The 16226-nt window shown below is 49.9% G+C and overlaps 2 protein-coding genes across 2 annotated transcripts; both read right to left on the bottom strand.

Moving 5' to 3' along the window:
- Positions 1-248: 248 nt before the first annotated feature.
- CLRN1 (clarin 1) lies at positions 249-6293 on the bottom strand. The gene is made up of 3 exons (XM_036388893.1): positions 6041-6293; positions 2959-3138; positions 249-2033 (listed from the first exon to the last, which is right to left on the bottom strand). Exons 1-3 carry the CDS (start codon positions 6291-6293, stop codon positions 1768-1770), a joined length of 699 nt encoding a protein of 232 aa, XP_036244786.1. The 3' UTR covers positions 249-1767.
- Positions 6294-12063: 5770 nt separating this feature from the next.
- GPR171 (G protein-coupled receptor 171) lies at positions 12064-15391 on the bottom strand. The gene is made up of 2 exons (XM_036388864.2): positions 15264-15391; positions 12064-13986 (listed from the first exon to the last, which is right to left on the bottom strand). Exon 2 carries the CDS (start codon positions 13935-13937, stop codon positions 12912-12914), a length of 1026 nt encoding a protein of 341 aa, XP_036244757.2. The 5' UTR covers positions 13938-13986; positions 15264-15391; the 3' UTR covers positions 12064-12911.
- Between the last annotated feature and the right edge of the window lie 835 nt (positions 15392-16226).

Raw genomic sequence — 16226 nt, 5'->3', positions numbered from 1 at the left:
AGCGTGCCAAACCCACAAACATTGTCTTCATTTTATTTTAGCTGGTAAGAAATTGTTGTTTGCCTCAGGAATAGCTGGGCTGATCCTGGGGTGCCGGGTGGGATGTGGGGGTGGTCAGGCCGGGCTTTGGGCACAGGGACCCCTGTGAGGACTCCCAGACCCCAGGCTGGGGCTGCTCTTGTCTGCACAGTAAAGGAGTGGTTTTGGGTTTGCTGTGTAGTAAACAATACCATGAGATGCAACACAAATTATGCTTTAAGAATATACATTAACATTAGGAGGAATATGCATATAGTTTATGAAGAAAATGATGAAAAAAGCTGGGAGCTGTGCTGACTTGCAGAAGCCCTTCCACATTGATAAAATCCAGGGAGATGAGGAGGCAGAGCTACCATGAAAGATGCAGCTGACAAATCTTTGCAACAACCCAGCAGTGTTTTGCCTTTCACAGTAAAAATACAAAAAATGACATCAAAGTCAGTAAGGCCTTGTGGGCTGGTAGATCCTGAAGCACAGAGGGCTGTGATACCTGGAACCTGGGTCTGATCTGCACCTGGGCACTGGGTGGATGCTGGCAGGGATTGCTCCTCACCCACAGCTGGGCACAGCAGCCCCTGCAGATAAATGGGGCAGGGGCTCTCAGCCTCTGTTTGTTTCTGTGTCCTGTGAGGAGCAGCTCATCTCCAAGGCACCCAGGTAACCCACAGAGGCAGTGTTTGGTGGTGTGATGCTCTGCCTGGAGAAGCATCCCGTGCTTTAGCTGACTTGGGGCTTCCAGGGGTGAGGGTTGGTGTGTCTGTCTGCTCTGGCTTCCCATGCCAGGCCCTCCAGCGTTTGTTCCTCAGTCCCTGCAGAGCTGCAGCCTGTCTGCTGTGTTATTGCTGCCCTTCACCAGGGGTTCTGACAGGGTTTATTGGTATTTTTGATGAGAATTTGCAGGGCTGTTCTCTGGAGGGGGCAGTGGAAGGTGGAGGTACCTGGGCTCAGTCCCATGGCTCTGCCCTGGGAAAAGCCCTTTGCATTTCAAACAAACCCCAGAGGGTTTGTTCAGCTCTGCCAAGCCTGGCTGCCTCCCTCAGGAGCAGCAGCACACGTGGCATCTCCCCTGCATCTGCTGTGCTGTGTCAGCTTTGTCACCAAGCTGCAGCAACGGCTGGGGAAACGAGGGCTCCCAGGACTTTGAGTTTGGAGCAGTTTGGTTTGTTAAAAGGAAAAACCCAGAGAGTTTCATGGAGATAAATGATGCTGTTGCCCTGCATGTGGAGCCAGATCGAAGTGCGGGAGTTAGGGCTGTGCCCTCTGAGCGCCGCAGCTGAGCTGGGGTCTGAGTGTGCTGGGCAGTGCCTGGGGGCTCTGCTGCCCCTTGCTGGGTGTCCCTGGCCCTGCTGCCCTGACGGGGTCACTGCTGCGTCCTTGCCTTCACCGGGGCTGAGGGCAGAGCTGCTGCTGGCGAGTGTGTGCTTCTACTGAACCCATTGATTGGACCTGCCAGATTCAGTGCAATCCTACTGAGACTCCTATTTTTCTTCATACCAGCCACTTTTTAAACAGTTTACAGGAAAAAAATGTTTTAGAGGGCTTTTCCATCCAGGCATTACCATACAGCACATCTTGTTTTGTTCACTGCTTACACCATATAAACACTTATTTGAAACTTTCCCTTTTTTACCTTCTCTAGGGCAATCATTCACAAGTTGGTACATCTGGTGGTTGTTGATGTAATAGTGACAAATTTCTTTGCTAGAAATGTTCTTAAATCCCATCATTTTAATACATCAAGTCAACTGCTCCTGTAATTGTCCCTGACTCTTTTGATTTTGAAAAGGGAAATTCAAATCCAGCAAATCGGATTAGCAGGGCATTGAGGAAGTGCACCAGGGAGCAAACCAGGATGGTCCAGAAGGAATTTGCAAACTGCTCACTGTGAGTCTTGAATGTAAAAGTTCCCTCTTTGAAATTAGCAATTTTCTCTGAAAGGTGGTGGATCTTCACTTCTGAGGAGAAGAGAATCATGATGAGGCAGCCACAGGAACCTGAAAGGGAGGGGGAGATGCTCGTTACCTCAGGATCCCTCAGCTGTGCTGCACGATGTATGCTGCAGCCCAATACCACAGGGAGAATGTTTGTATGGCCACACCGCTTTAACAGGGATTATTTTTGGAATCCAAGCCAATGGCTATTGAAATGGGTAAGCTTTTCTAATTGAGCTTGGCTCAGGACCAGGAGTATTTAGCATGGCTGCTTTAGTGCCCTGAGCTAGTGAGGTGTCTGTGTTCATGTTCAGCTTTAAGTTGCTCATTGTCCCATTGAGCATGATGGAGCTGTCTGCATGCCTGAACATAAATCTGTACTGAAGTCCTCTGTGAAATTATGGTTGTAATGTGTAACACCTTGTAAAGCTGGGGTAAATCTGCCTGTCAGCCAGGCCAGCAGCCCAGGGAGCAGGTGTGTGGCTGTTTTCCCTGCATGGCAGTGGTTCTCCTCGGACTCCACGCGCTGCTGCCAGCCTCTGGCTGCTCAGCTCCCCTGTCCTTGGCAAGGCTGTGCTGCTCTGTGTGCTGGCCTTGCTCACGTTGTCTGGAACCCTCCTGTGGTGGAGCCAGCTGCATCACTGGCATATTTTGGTTGTTTTCTGCCCCCTTTTCCTACTCTGGGGTGGCTGCTGGTTCTGACTGTGTGTGGGGTGTCGGTGATGCCAGCCCAGCTCTGGGTCGCTGGGGCCCTTCTGCCATGGCTCCTGCAGCTGCTTGCCCATTCCCATCCTGCCACCCACCCTTTTGTGGGGTTTCCCCAGTTTATCTCCCAACTTCAATTTGGAAAACACGTGCTTTGACGTGGCAGAGCCACCCGCCTTCCTGCCTGGCTTGCTTTTGCCAATTGAGAGCCAAAGCAGGCGCAGTTTAGCCTGAGCAGTGGGTGATGCTGGCAGTGCCAGCCCCAGCCCAGCCTGGTACTCACAGGAGATGAAGCTCCACAGGTACAGCCCCACGGGGCCGTGCAGCGTCTCGTAGGGGCTGCCAAAAGCGTTGAACATGAAGAACCCTGCTCCCACCAGGGCAAAGACAATCAGTGCTGTGCAGAAGAGAATGACACTGACATGGATACTTGCAGGGATAATTCTGAGCAAATCTGGAAAAACTGAAAACAAATAAACACAACATTATTATACACATTAGGCAAAGTTGTCTCTGATGTCAGGCTGGGGGTTCCTGCTCGTTTGTGATAATTGTTTTCATGCTGCTCTTCTAAATGCAACCAGATGAAATAATTCCCTAGAAATGGTTTTTCATGGATGTTTGGAGGCAGAAAAATTCTGTGGAACTCGGAGGCATGACTGGCCAGGAGGGAGAGAGACTAGCTCCAGGAAAAGCCTCTCCTCCCCTTCCTGAGGGTGCTCTTTGGTCCTTAATGTGAACAGCATCTTTTGGGGACAAACAAGGGAGCTGTGATTGAGGAGGCAGGTCTGGCACAAGGTGTCGCTGGGATCTCTTCCAGTGCCAGTGTTAGGGGCTGATCTCCCTTGGCTGAAGGCTTGGCCATCCCCTCTTCTCTGGGACTGAGACAATAAATCTTTCTTTACACTTTTTTCATTTATGTTCATGAGGTCCCACAAAGGGTTGTGACGTGGGAAAGGAAATTGTGCTGTGATTGTGGATGCACAAATTCAGGAATAATTTATTCTAAATATTTTTATGCAGTTTTAAGCTACTGTTTCAAATTGTGGTCCTGTTTGTCTAGGACACAGAGATAGACATTCAGAGAGCAAGAGAGAATGATTTTTAAAAATTCCTGTTTGTTTGGCAAAAAGGAGGTGTTTTGGAAGGAACTGTGAAATATACTTCACTGTTCCTGATCTATGGGGGCATGACTAAAGTGAGGTAATAATGCCTGGTGCTGTTTTGCTGTAATGTGTGGAGAGTAAAGCAGCCTCGCATCAATTACTCCTCCGTGTAAAGTTTGTACCAGCAAACCGCTCTGCAGCTCCATGCAGGAGCACAGGGCAGCAGGTAATGAGGTATCAAATGCATTTATCCCCCTGACTAAATGAAAGGGAAATCAATGAAATGAATGTCTCGTGAAGTTCAGCCAGGCCCAGTGCAAGGCGCTGCCTGTGGGTTGCCAGGGCAATCCCAGCACAGAGCCAGGCTGGTGGGGACCGTGCTGGGAGCTGCCCCAGGAGAAGGACGGGGGGCGCTGGGGGGAGAGAAGCTCCCCCTGCTTGGGCCAGGGGCTCTGGCACCCAGAACCTGCCCTGGGCTGAGCCCCAGCGGGGCAGGGGGGATTCTGCCCCTCTGCCCTGCTCAGGGAGGCAGAGCAGCCCCTCAATGTCCAAACAAGACAGAGCTGCTGAGCGAGCCCCGAGGGGGCCAGGCTGGACCTCAGAGCCCCTTCCAGTGCTTCCCTCTGCAGGATTCCTACAGGGAATAGCATCAGTTCCTGTGACACTATCTGATGCTTTGGGAAAACATGCAAAGCTCTGTATTTAATAATGCAATTTCGTATGGTTCGTTTTAAGAAAACAAGTTGTGGCATAGTATTGAATCCTCCCCTGGGCACCTGCGTCTACAGCTGGTTCTGTTATTAACATTTTATATGTGATGTATTGGGAAAAATTACTTCCAGAAGCAATGTTGTCTTGAAAGTAAAACATTCCTTCATGGTCCTGAATGAACCCTTGTGTGCTGTCCATGGCAGAGACCTTTAGAAAATGAACCATTGACCTAGAAACTGATGGGAATGAGTGGGAACAAATGGAGCAGAAGTTTTCCCCAGCTGAACTGGGTTTGCTGGCAGAGCAAATTCATATTACAATTAAAAGAGATACAGTGGTCAGAGGGGAGCACTTAATGGGAACAAGCACAGAACTAAATCACGTAGCCTATTTTCCGTCTGTGTTCTCCTCAGGCGTGCTGAGGTGCAGTGAGTGCATTGAGCTATGGCTGTGTATTTTATAAGTTTGTCCTGCTTTCTGGAATGCTCCTGGTGAGCTTCCAAGGTACTGAGGTGATGGGAGGGGATCAGCATCTTGTCCCCAGTGCTCTCTGGGGTGAATGCTCCTGACCCCTCACAGCTGAACCTGACTGAACCTGAGTGTCAGTCCCAGAGCTGCTGGCAAGCTGGACCTGCCCTGGGTCATAACTGTCACCTACAGCAATCCAAATCCTCTGAAAATACAGCCACGGTGCAAGAACTGCACACTGGGATGGCACACAAAGCAATCAACAGGGAACTGCAGCAGTATAAACAGACTAGTCATGGAATTTAGAGAGAGCAAATACTAATACTATATCAAATTAACTTGATTTACTATTTTTGGAAAATGTTACATAGTAAATAATTTCTGGTACCTAGTCTGGCAACATTGCCTTGCATTAAATAACAGGTGTAAACAATTCACGTGTGCTGTTGTAGCAGAATGATTGTGATCTGTGTGCTGTAGTAACTTCAGGGGAGGTATTGCACACACAGCAACTGGCCTTTACTGCCTGTTCTGCATGCTGCTGGATACAATTGTGTCTCACTTCATAATTTTCTCATTGATCTTCTTATCCTTGAAGATTAATAGGTTATGAATGTAAAGCGAAGCCATTACTGATACTTTGACACTCTGTGTCAGGTACCAAGTCAGCCAGCGTTCCCCAGACAGCCTCCCCCAGTCCTTCTTCCAATTAGTGCCACAGATTGCAAACTTTTGGGCTGCTTTGTTTCTCAATAGCAGCTAGTGCCCCAGCTCTTTCCTGAGGTTCTTGCTGGTTTAGCTCATTCTTCTTGACAGCACAGAGGTAATGTTGTAATGCTGGCACACAGAGGAAGATGACAGAGATTAATTAAACCCCCCAAATATTCTTTTTAAAGAAATAGCATAAATCTCTTGGGAGGTGGCTACCCGTGTAACTGCAGTAATTGAAGACCTGAGGCAGGCAGTATCAGTACCATAAAGCAAGTTACTGACCCTGAAGATCAGCGCAGGCCGGGGGCTGCGGGCTCGGTGTCCCGCCGGCCCCGGGGTGTGGGCAGCTCGATGGCCGCGGGTACTCACATGAGAACTGGGAGGCTCTGCCCCCGAGCCCGCACTGCCGCACCCGCTGCCCGGAGAAGAGCCCGTACTGGATGTCGCCGATGAACTTGTGCAGCTCGGGGCCGCTGGCGTTGACGAGCAGCGCTCCGGTGCTGCAGAGGATGGAGCCCCTGACCCAGAGCTGGCTGCCCACGGCCGCCGCCGTGCCCAGCGCGCAGGCCAGGCTCAGCAGCCCGGCTGTGCAGAAGAGCAGCCTCTTCTGCTGCGGCGGCATGCTTCACTGCGCTGCGCACGGGCTGCGTGCGGCGCTGCGGCGCCCGGCCAGCCCTGCCCGGCTGAGGGGAGGATGCTCTAAGGGCTCTTCAGCCCCGTGCCCGTCCGCACAGCCCGCGGATGTGCCAGTGCACCCCCGTCACTTGATAGCGAGGGTTTAGATGACAGATCTCTGTAATTTGATGAGTGCTCTGCTCGTCCCAGCCCCCGGGCAGTGGATGAGTTGGGGGTTCAGGCGATGAGCTTGGCTGCTCTATCTGATTGTCTGCTCTCCATAAAGGAAGATTACAGAGGGTTTATTTTTGCAGGTTTTCTTCTAAAGGCAGTAATGCTGAGCTGCTCTCTTGTATATTTTGGTTGTTTTGTTTTCTTGATTTTGGGATTTGGTTTTTCTTTTTTTCCATCTGGGTGTATTTCTTTTTGCTGTTTTTTAAGGTAATGCCCAGGTACCACACAGCGCCCTGCCAAGCCAGGAGGCCCCACTTCAGTATCCAGTTGCATTTGGGCACTTGCTTGCACTCGCTTTCCGTGTCAGGGTGTTCTCTGGCAGGGGCCATGTGTCTGTTATGCACACTGCAGTGTGCAGGATGCTCGGCAAATTGTTCAGACCAGGTTTCAAATATACACAAATAGGTTTTCTCTTACAACTTGACAGAAGGCCCAGCCCACCCTGAGGCTCAGGAACGTGGGGCTCCTGTGTCTCATGTCCTGCTGCTGCTGCTGGGCTCCTGCCTTGCTCCTCTCTCGGGCCGGGGCACGGCGGCCCCTGGAGCGCGGCCAGGGCGAGTGCCGGGGCACCGCCTGTGTCACAGCACACACAGGGCCGGGGCTTTCTCTGAATCACATCAGCTGACTGGTATGCACACACTCTGCAGGTGGTTCAAGAATGTTATATCATCTGGGCTCAAAGACTGAGTCTGGTGAACTATGGAGGTGCAGAGTGCTGGATGGATGGTGCCTGTGCGTTTTGACATTTGAACTTCCAAAGCCCCAGGTAATGGTTTGGGTTGGAAGGGACCTTAAATATTGTCCAGTTCCATCCTCCTGCCATGGTCAGGGAACCCACACATCCACCTCACCAGTGCAGGTTCAGGTGTCACCTGCTGGGCAGGCTGTGGTGAGCTCCTGGCAGCCCTGCCCTGGTCCGGGGGATGAGGGGAGGGCATTGCCGGGCCCCGGGCAGGTTCCCGGGGCCCCGGGCAGGTTCCCGGAGCTCGGGCAGGGTGCCGGGGCTCGGGCAGGGTGACGGGGCCCCGGGCAGGTTCCCGGAGCTCAGGCAGGTTCCCGGGGCCCCGGGCAGGTTCCCGGGGCCCCAGGCAGGTTCCCGGAGCTCGGGCTGGTTCCCGGGGCCCCGGGCAGGTTCCCGGAGCTCGGGCAGGTTCCCGGGGCCCCGGGCAGGTTCTCGGAGCTCGGGCAGGTTCCCGGGGCCCCGGGCAGGTTCCCGGAGCTCGGGCAGGGTGCCGGGGCTGCCCAGCCGCCCCACGGCCGCTGGATGTCGGGCGCTCCCCGCGCTGCGGGGATGTCACCACGCGCGGTGCTGTTTGTCTTCTTTTTGTCTCCTGTTTCCTTCCCCTTCATAAACTTCTGCTTTCCCCTGGCAGAGGAGGCCCCAAGTCACGAGGCTGTGTACGCTGTTTTCAGCCGGCAGCTCACGTAAGCCTGTAGGGATTTTTTTTTTTTGTAAATAGGATGTCCACAGCTAGGACATCTGCCTAGTGACATTGTTGTTGTTGTTAAAAATGTTCTTTGAAGGACAGCTGTCTGCTGCCCGTGTTTTGATGTAAGCCCAAGTGAAGCATGTTTGGAACCTATTTCCTGTCTGTTTTTCCAGTTTTAGTATCTTGGTTTGAGCCTTTACCATGGATCACGCGTGTTTTAGTGGTAGGCTTGCAGTGCTGTCCTAATGGTTTGATGTGATGCTCTTAGAAGCCTTTTCCAACTGGAATGATTCTGTGATTCTGTCCCAGCTGGCTCTTGTGAGCCAGGTTTCCATACAGGCAAGGGGCTCCCAGCAGGACTGGGTACAACCCAAACCCAGCACTTGGTGTAGCTGACAGAGGCTCAGCTCCTTGTTCATGAGGTTTCAAATAATGATAGCAGCTGTTGAAGTGTTTTGGTGGGAAGGTCTGATGGCCCATAAAGATGTAACATCACAATGAATACAGGAACAGGGTTGCTGCCTGGAGAATGTGGCCGTGTGCACTGAGCCATGAAGGACCTCTCATTCCTGGTTCTCTTTGACTTGTGTGGGTTCCTCAGGAGATTTGCCTGAGTAGGGGGACTCAAAATATAGAAACCTATTCTGTGTCATAAAGCAGTAAATTCACTTTCTTTTTAGATGGGATTGCAGAGAAAACTACTGACCTTATTTCTGGCCACAAGCATTTTCCATGTGACATTTCCTTGACTCAAATAATCTCTTGTGCACAGCTCCAGAATGATTTTCACAGTGGTGATTATTGTCAAGGTGTAAATCCAGTAAACAGTCTGTATTGCTACTGTACAGTTTTCAGTTGGAATAAATTTTATTACACCAGTCCAGACTGGAACACGTGTGACTCATCTGCAGCCCCAGCTGGGCAAGGAATCCCTGTGAGGGCAGGAGTTGATTTGGGCAGGAACAGAGTCCTCAGAATGGTGATCTGGAGAATGCAGTAGTGACAGTGACTTTCTCATGTCTGTAACAACTCCTCTGTGAGTTCACCTGTCATTCTCCTAGGGCTTAAACCCACTCAAATTTCCCCTAACAGTTGAACTACATGTATTCTATTATCTGTCATAGTCTGTCACAGCTGCCGCCATGGAAGGGAACTGAGAATGAATGGTTTTTTCACATCTTTAATCCATTTTAAGATGTTTAGAATGGTTGGTGAAACCTGATCTTGTCAGTCTCCTGTGTAGCAAAATACAGCCTGGTTAAGTATAGCTCAAAATACCCCCCAGCAGTGGGGGGATCCCTGGTGATGCAGCTTGGTGGCAGGATTTTCTAGCCAGTGTGCAGTAGTGAATGTGATGCGACGGAAGGGAGTGATTGATGTTTTTAAGGATTGATGTTGAATTTCTTAAAATCTCTATGTAGAATCCCGGAACTCCATGGATATTTATGCACTTAGGTCTCTGCTTTTAAGGCTTAGGGCTCTGTACTTGTATTTAGTCTTGTTTCTGATGTTGTCTTTGAAGTTCTGTCTGAATTCTTATGATGCCAAGAAATGTTTTTCACTTTTTTCACAGAGTGAGAAAGTCCTGTTTTGAATGTGGTTCTCAGGAATGGGGCCTGTGACAAATGCAGAGAGTTGATATTTGTCTTTCCGAGATCACTTTTCTGGAAATGACACAGACAAACAAAACTCCCCACCCCACTGTGGGAAAGGAGCTCTGACAGGTCTTGAAATCACAGAGCTTCAATTTAACATTTGTAACTACATTTATGAGAGACCCAAATCTGAGTGTGTTGGGCTGCCTGACAGGAAAGAGAGACAAGATGAGCAAAATAATATCTTCAGAATCAGTCTGTTTCCCCAAGCACCGAGAAAGTGGAGCATGTTCTAACAGTCTTGTAATAGTTTTAATAATGCAGTTAGCATTCCTTCAGTTGCTCAAATTGCTTAGTTACCTGTCTGGGTGTTTTCATCCCTAACTGTTCTAGCAAATCCAACACCAGGTTCCTGCTCATCTAAAGGAGTTAAAGTACAGAATCTCTCTGGAATGAAAAAATTTATTCTGTGACTTGAATAACTGACAGTGACCTTGAGAGGAGCACACAGCTTCAAGCCTGCTTTTCCTTGTGACCCTGCTGCTGCTCTCTGGGGCAGCAGTTTGAGCCCCTCTGGCACAGGGTCTGTGCTTTTCCAGGCCAGAGTAGCTGCAGTGCAAAACCCCAGATCAGACAAACCCAGAGCCTGGTTAATCCAAGAGGCTGATGCATTCTGATTGTGTGTAAAGGTGGTGCTGGAAGGGAAGAAGCCCTGAGGTACAGCCTTTGTCACACAGGAAGCCTTTGTATGGCTCCACATTTGTTATTTCCAGTCAAAAGTGAAATAACCTGTTTGATGGTCAGACCCTTCAGCTTCTCTTGTCTCAGCTGCTGCCAGGGCCCTGAGTTCCAGGAACCCAGTGGGAATGGCTCTGGCTGTGCCCAACAGAAGCCTGCATCAGTGGAGAGCAGAGTCTTTTGGGTGTTCTGCATTGTCTTCAGAAATCTGTAGCATCCCTGTTCTGTTGGTAGCTGACTGATCTCACCACAGCAGTGGTGATGCCATCGTGTTGCTTTATTTGGGTAAGAGAAAAGCATTTCCCCTCCTCCCTGCACCGCCCTGCCCCAGCTGTGTGTGTGTGTGCACAGCAGCCTTGCTCAGCACAAACTTGTGTTCTGTTTTCCTGAGGAGGGAAGCTGGGACACCTGTGAAGCAGGAGCTTCCATGCCCTTGGGTCTGTAATTCCCAATCACTCTGAGGGAAGTGTTCACTTGCTGGGGGTGCTGTGCTTGGCTCCAGCCCTTGTGGTGGCCACTGCTCTCCGTAGCTTCCATTGATCTTGGGGAAAGCAGGAAAATCACATCTCTTTAGTTTGCAGGTTGGTATTTTGTAGTCTTCGGAGATGGTGGCCAGCTTGGGAGGGACAAGTGAGAACAGCAGAGCACACAGGGAAAAAGGACTGGAAATAAGCACATTACATCCCTTTACTGCTCTGTAAATGCAGGGTTCTAAAGACACATGGTGTTTCTTTAAAATGTCAGAAATAAAATGGGGCTTTTGGGGAGATTTTCAACCTTGGCTATCTGACAGATAACATCTTTAGAGTCAGGGGGTGTTTTGTTGTGTTTACTGTAATGTGTCAGTGTGATACAAGTCGCAGCCTGGAAACAGACAGGAGGGCTGGAAGAATGAGTGTGTGAATCCTGTGTGGTGAGTGGGCTGGAGCCTCTGTGGGTACACTGCTCCTCTTCCTCTTGCTTCACAAAACCAGTGAAGGATGATGTGCTTTGTGAGCAACTTTATCATAAGGTAAAATTTTGACTTGAGTATCAGCAATACGAAAACTGGGGACGTGAAATCTTTCTCTCTTTGGCTTCTAGCTTATATTTCATATGAGAACACTGTAAAGAAAGCAAATGTGTGCAAGTGACAGCAATGTGTGCATTGGAAGCCCAAAGCACAGCTCATTTGGCTTTTCCTCCTGCAGGGCTGCAGGCTGTTGGGTCAGAGCAGCTGGTGGGCTGTGTGAGTGAGGTGGTTTCTCTGTCCTGCCCTGCACAGGCAGCCCCAAACGATGAGGCCATGGTGATGCTGCTCTGTGAGTGGGCTGTGAGCTGTAGGAGCTCTGGGAAGCACAGGACCATGGCTTTGTTCCATCTGTAATTTACATAGACAAGAGAACTCTCCTTTTGTATTCACAGTGGTCCTGGAAGTTGCTTTCTGATCAGTAAGCCAAAATGATTAAATAAAACACCTTAGAACTAACCAAACTAGTTAATAGGAAAAGCCTGTCATTCTAGAGTGAGTCTGGACTTGATGCAGAGGTAAGAGAGTCACACATGGTGGCCTCAGATGCAAATGCTGGGGATATTGTGTGCATTTGTGTATAGAAATGTGGTGAATCTGAAGTCCTGGATAAAAAGAAATGATGGGTACTTACACTTTTTATCTTCCTTTTACAATTCACTTGAATTTTCTGCAATAACATGCTGTTAGCTTTTCTCGTATTCATTGAGGCAGCAGCAGGGAGAGACAGTGGAACTTGGCAAGAAGAAGAAATTTATTTATGAAGCCTGCATGTGTGGTGTAAGCAGATACAATAATTTTTAATCAGTGCAGTTTAAAATCCCTTTTTGGAGTAAATAATGCCCTCTGAAATGCTTTTTGATTAATCTCGTCAAATCAGCTTTGCAGCTGCAGAACTGCTGTTTACTAATTTCTTCACTTGATAGCACCCAGTCCTTTAATATAGTAAATGCACAATATTTAACTTAGTAAAGGTGAGTCCAGGTGTCTTCCATAAATAATCCCAAGGTATATTTGAGTCTGAAAGTGTATTCTCACGCGTTGCTGATGCCTGGTGGGTCAGCACTGTTCTTTGAGCTGTTGGTGAAGGCATTTCTGGAGGCTGGGTGTGCTCAGGGTGCTGTGTGAGCAGTTACACAGCCAGACGTGTTCCTTGCTGGTGTTTTCCTCCTGCCTGGGCTCACGGCTCATCAGAAGTGCTGCCAGCAGTGCTGCCACAGCTGCAGTCCCCCAGCAGCTGCCAGTGATGCAGGTGGGCTCTGCCCTGCTGCTGTTTCATGGACAGGGCTGCAGCTCTGCCCTTGGCTCTGCTGCTGTTTCATGGACAGGGCTGCAGCTCTGTCCTTGGCTCTGCTGCTGTTTCACAGGCAGGGCTGCAACTCTGCCCTTGGCTCTGCTGCTGTTTCACGGACAGGGCTGCAGCTCTGCCCTTGGTTCTGCTGCTGTTTCATGGACAGGGCTGCAGCTCTGCCCTTGGCTCTGCTGCTGTTTCATGGACAGGGCTGCAGCTCTGGCCTTGGTTCTGCTGCTGTTTCATGGACAGGGCTGCAGCTCTGGCCTTGGTTCTGCTGCTGTTTCACAGGCAGGGCTGCAGCTCTGTCCTTGGCTCTGCTGCTGTTTCACAGGCAGGGCTGCAGCTCTGCCCTTGGCTCTGCTGCTGTTTCACGGGCAGGGCTGCAGCTCTGCCCTTGGCTCTGCTGCACTGTCTCTGTGGCCGTGAGCGCCTTTGTCTCCTTGGGGGCTGCGAAGGCCTCAGTGAATTTCAGCCTGAAGGCTTTGGACAGGTGGTAGTAGAGCACGGGGTCGAGGCAGAGGTTCGAGACGGCGAAGAGCAGCGTGGCCTCCTTGGCCTTGAAGAGCGCCCGTCGCAGGGGGCAGCCGGCGCTGGCGCTGCCCTGGCTCAGCGTGTAGGGGATGCGCACGGCGTGGTAGGGCACGAAGCACAGCAGGTAGGCCCCTGTCACCAGCAGGATGTGCGCCAGCGCCTGCCGCGCGCGCCCGCCGTGCTCCCCGCGCCCGTGCCGGCGCAGCTGCCGCACCGCCAGGCAGTTGGAGATCAGAATCACCGCCGAGGAATTCAGGAATATCGCCGTGCAGATGAAGTTGGTGAACACGTGCCAGTCCCTCCCGAATTTAGTTTTGAAGTCGATGCACCCCACGCCCGGCCGCTCCTCGATGTGCTTGATGGGAATGGCCATGTTGGGCACGGTGATGAGCAGAACCATGGCCCACACCACCGCACACAGGGTCTTGGCAAAGCCAGGCTCCTGGACGCGGTAGATCTTGGAGCTGTGCATCAGCTGCAGGCAGCGATCCATGCTCACAAATCCCAGAAATATGATTGATAAATACATGTTCAGATAGATGAAGCAGGCCGTGACTTGGCAGTGGAATATTCTCAGATTCCAGGACGCAATTCCTAGGTCAACAATAATCTTCACTGGCAGTGTCAAAGTCAGCAGGAAATCTGCAGTGAGGAGGTTGATCAAGTAGATGCTCATGCACTTCTGTTTCTGGTCCTTCTGTGTGAATGCCCACAGTGCAAAACAGCTTCCAATAATTCCCATAAGAAAAATCAAGTAGTAAAAATAGGTAAAAGGTTCCATTTCTTCATAGAGATGACATTCAGAAATGTTGCTTGGCATTGTAAACTCCTTGTGTGAGTTGGTTTTGCTGACAGGAGGTATCACAGACCTACAAAAGAACCAAGAGGACATCAATGACATCAGCCTTTCCTCAGCAACAGCAGCTATTCTCTTACAATTTTGATTAATTCTAAAAAAAATACAGTAAGGAAGAAATATTTTTCTCTCTCTTCATGATGCTTCCCAAATATTCAGGAGAGTTTTGTTCTCATGCTGGAAGAATTAGGAGTGTATTCAGATTTGTTTCTGAAAGAATACAGCCTTCTGAGCAGCATTTCCACTACAGCAGCTTTTCTGGCAGTGTTTGGTTCAGCATCCTCCTCCAGTCAGAATGCTAGAGAAAAGGGCTTGAATCTATTTAAGCATCTGGTTAATAATAATCATACTGAAACATCATAACCTTTGAAGGATTGAAGCTATGCCTGGAAAAAACAAAAGTAGTATTTGTAGCATCCCCTTTCTGTAAAAATGCATTGGGAGTTCTGAGGGAATGCACTGCCCAACCAATATACAGATATATCCGATGGGTGAGCAAATGATCCTCATCAGCCTTTAGGTTGCAAACTGCTCTCCATTCCTGCTTGAACAGAGAGCTTGTATTTTTATGAAGCCTTTAGGAAAAGCACATTTTGAAAGAAGCAGATAATAGATAATTTTGCTCGTTTCTTTTGTAGGCTTCAGTAGAAAAGGAAAGTAGAAAGTTTTGTTCCTAATTTAAGTAAATACCACTCAAAGACTGAGGGGTTTTTGTTTGTTTGCTGCACTGTGTCAGCCTGCTACAGAGGATGGCTGTGGGAAAGGCTGTTCTTTGAATTTCTTGGAACCAACACATTTATGCCTCGAGTAGCATCAGACTGCAACACTTCTATTTCTATATATTGCACAGAATACTTTATACAACATGAGAGAACTACTGCACATGTAATTTAATCTGTTAAATTGTATCCAGATTTGCATATTTTGTAAAGCAAAATGGTTGCAGATCCTCCAGTGGTTTAAGATGTTGGAGAAAGCAGTCTGGTCCTTGCAGCTGGCTCTGTGCAGGTGTCCCTGTGCTGAGAAGGGGTTGAAGTGGCTCTGGGTGGGGGCAGGCAGCGCTGCTGTGGCTGGGCTGAGGCTGCACGGCAGGGAGAGCCCAGCTTGCCCCTGTCCCTCGTGGGCAGGGACACCCAGCACACCCAGCCCTGGGGGCTGTGAGCAGTGCCAGGGCTGCTGCCCAGCCAGGGCCTTGCCAAAAGCTGAGCCCAACCTCTGGCAGCTGGATTTTGGGCTGTCCATCCATGGAGACCTAAACAGGCTGTACAGACAGGGACTGAGGCCACCTACCTGTGCTGGTGGCCAGGGCTGTCCTGAGCATGGTCTGCAGAGCTCTGGTGTCCCCGAGGGCTGCTCTCCTCCCGGGCTGGTGTGTGACCTGCTGCCCAGGCTGCTCTGCGGGCCCAGACGGGGCTGTGGTTTCCAGAGGGGCTGACTGACGCAGTTAAACCCGGCGTTCAAGCAGCTGAATCACGTGGGGATTACCCAGAAGAGCAGTGACAGAAAGAAATAAGCGCTCACGGAGCTGCCCCGAGCCCTCGCTTTCCTGTTCTGGGGGAGAGGTGCGTGGGGGCTGTATCTGTGTGGCATCAGTTCCTTTGCTTCTGTTTTCGTAAGTCTGGAACTCTCCTTCCCCCCTTCCCCACGTGTATCTCACATTTAAAATCCACCCGAAATCAGGACTTTGCAATGTTGCTGCTCCTCAAGGTTCTGGCGATCTCATGGTGTTTGTTTTAGAGTTACACCTTGCCTGGCAGATTTGAAGACACCTTGGGGTTCTGCTGATTGCAATGAACGTTCTAAATATTTGGATATTTTCCAAGGACTATTAAAGTAACATGGCATATTAGGGAAGTCAGAGAAATCTTTATTTTTTGTTTGGTTGGTTTGGGAAACTATGAGAAAAGCTCTGACCTGTGCTGGGGGTGAGGTGCTGACAGTAATACTGAAACTCCAGCTGGTGGCCCCGGGTTGTAATTGAGAATCCACAGGAATTTACAAACCCTGCACCAGAGCTGTGTGGAGGAACAGATGAAGAATGTCTGGTTCTAGGTTTAGTCATGAACTGAAAGTTCAGACCATATTTGTCAAAATGTTTGCAAAGCTTAATAATTGGAATGATCCTGTGTCCAGCTGCAAGCAAACATCGACTCATTTTGTAGTGTTCTGCTCAGGCAAAGCTGATTTCCTATACTTGTAGGGGTTTTTTAAGCCCAAACTGCAGCAGTGGCAGTTGTTTCTGTCTGTGTGTCT

Source organism: Molothrus ater, chromosome 10, assembly GCF_012460135.2.
Source record: "Molothrus ater isolate BHLD 08-10-18 breed brown headed cowbird chromosome 10, BPBGC_Mater_1.1, whole genome shotgun sequence".
Lineage (NCBI taxonomy): Eukaryota > Metazoa > Chordata > Aves > Passeriformes > Icteridae > Molothrus > Molothrus ater.
This window is presented reverse-complemented; position numbering and strand designations above follow the sequence as displayed.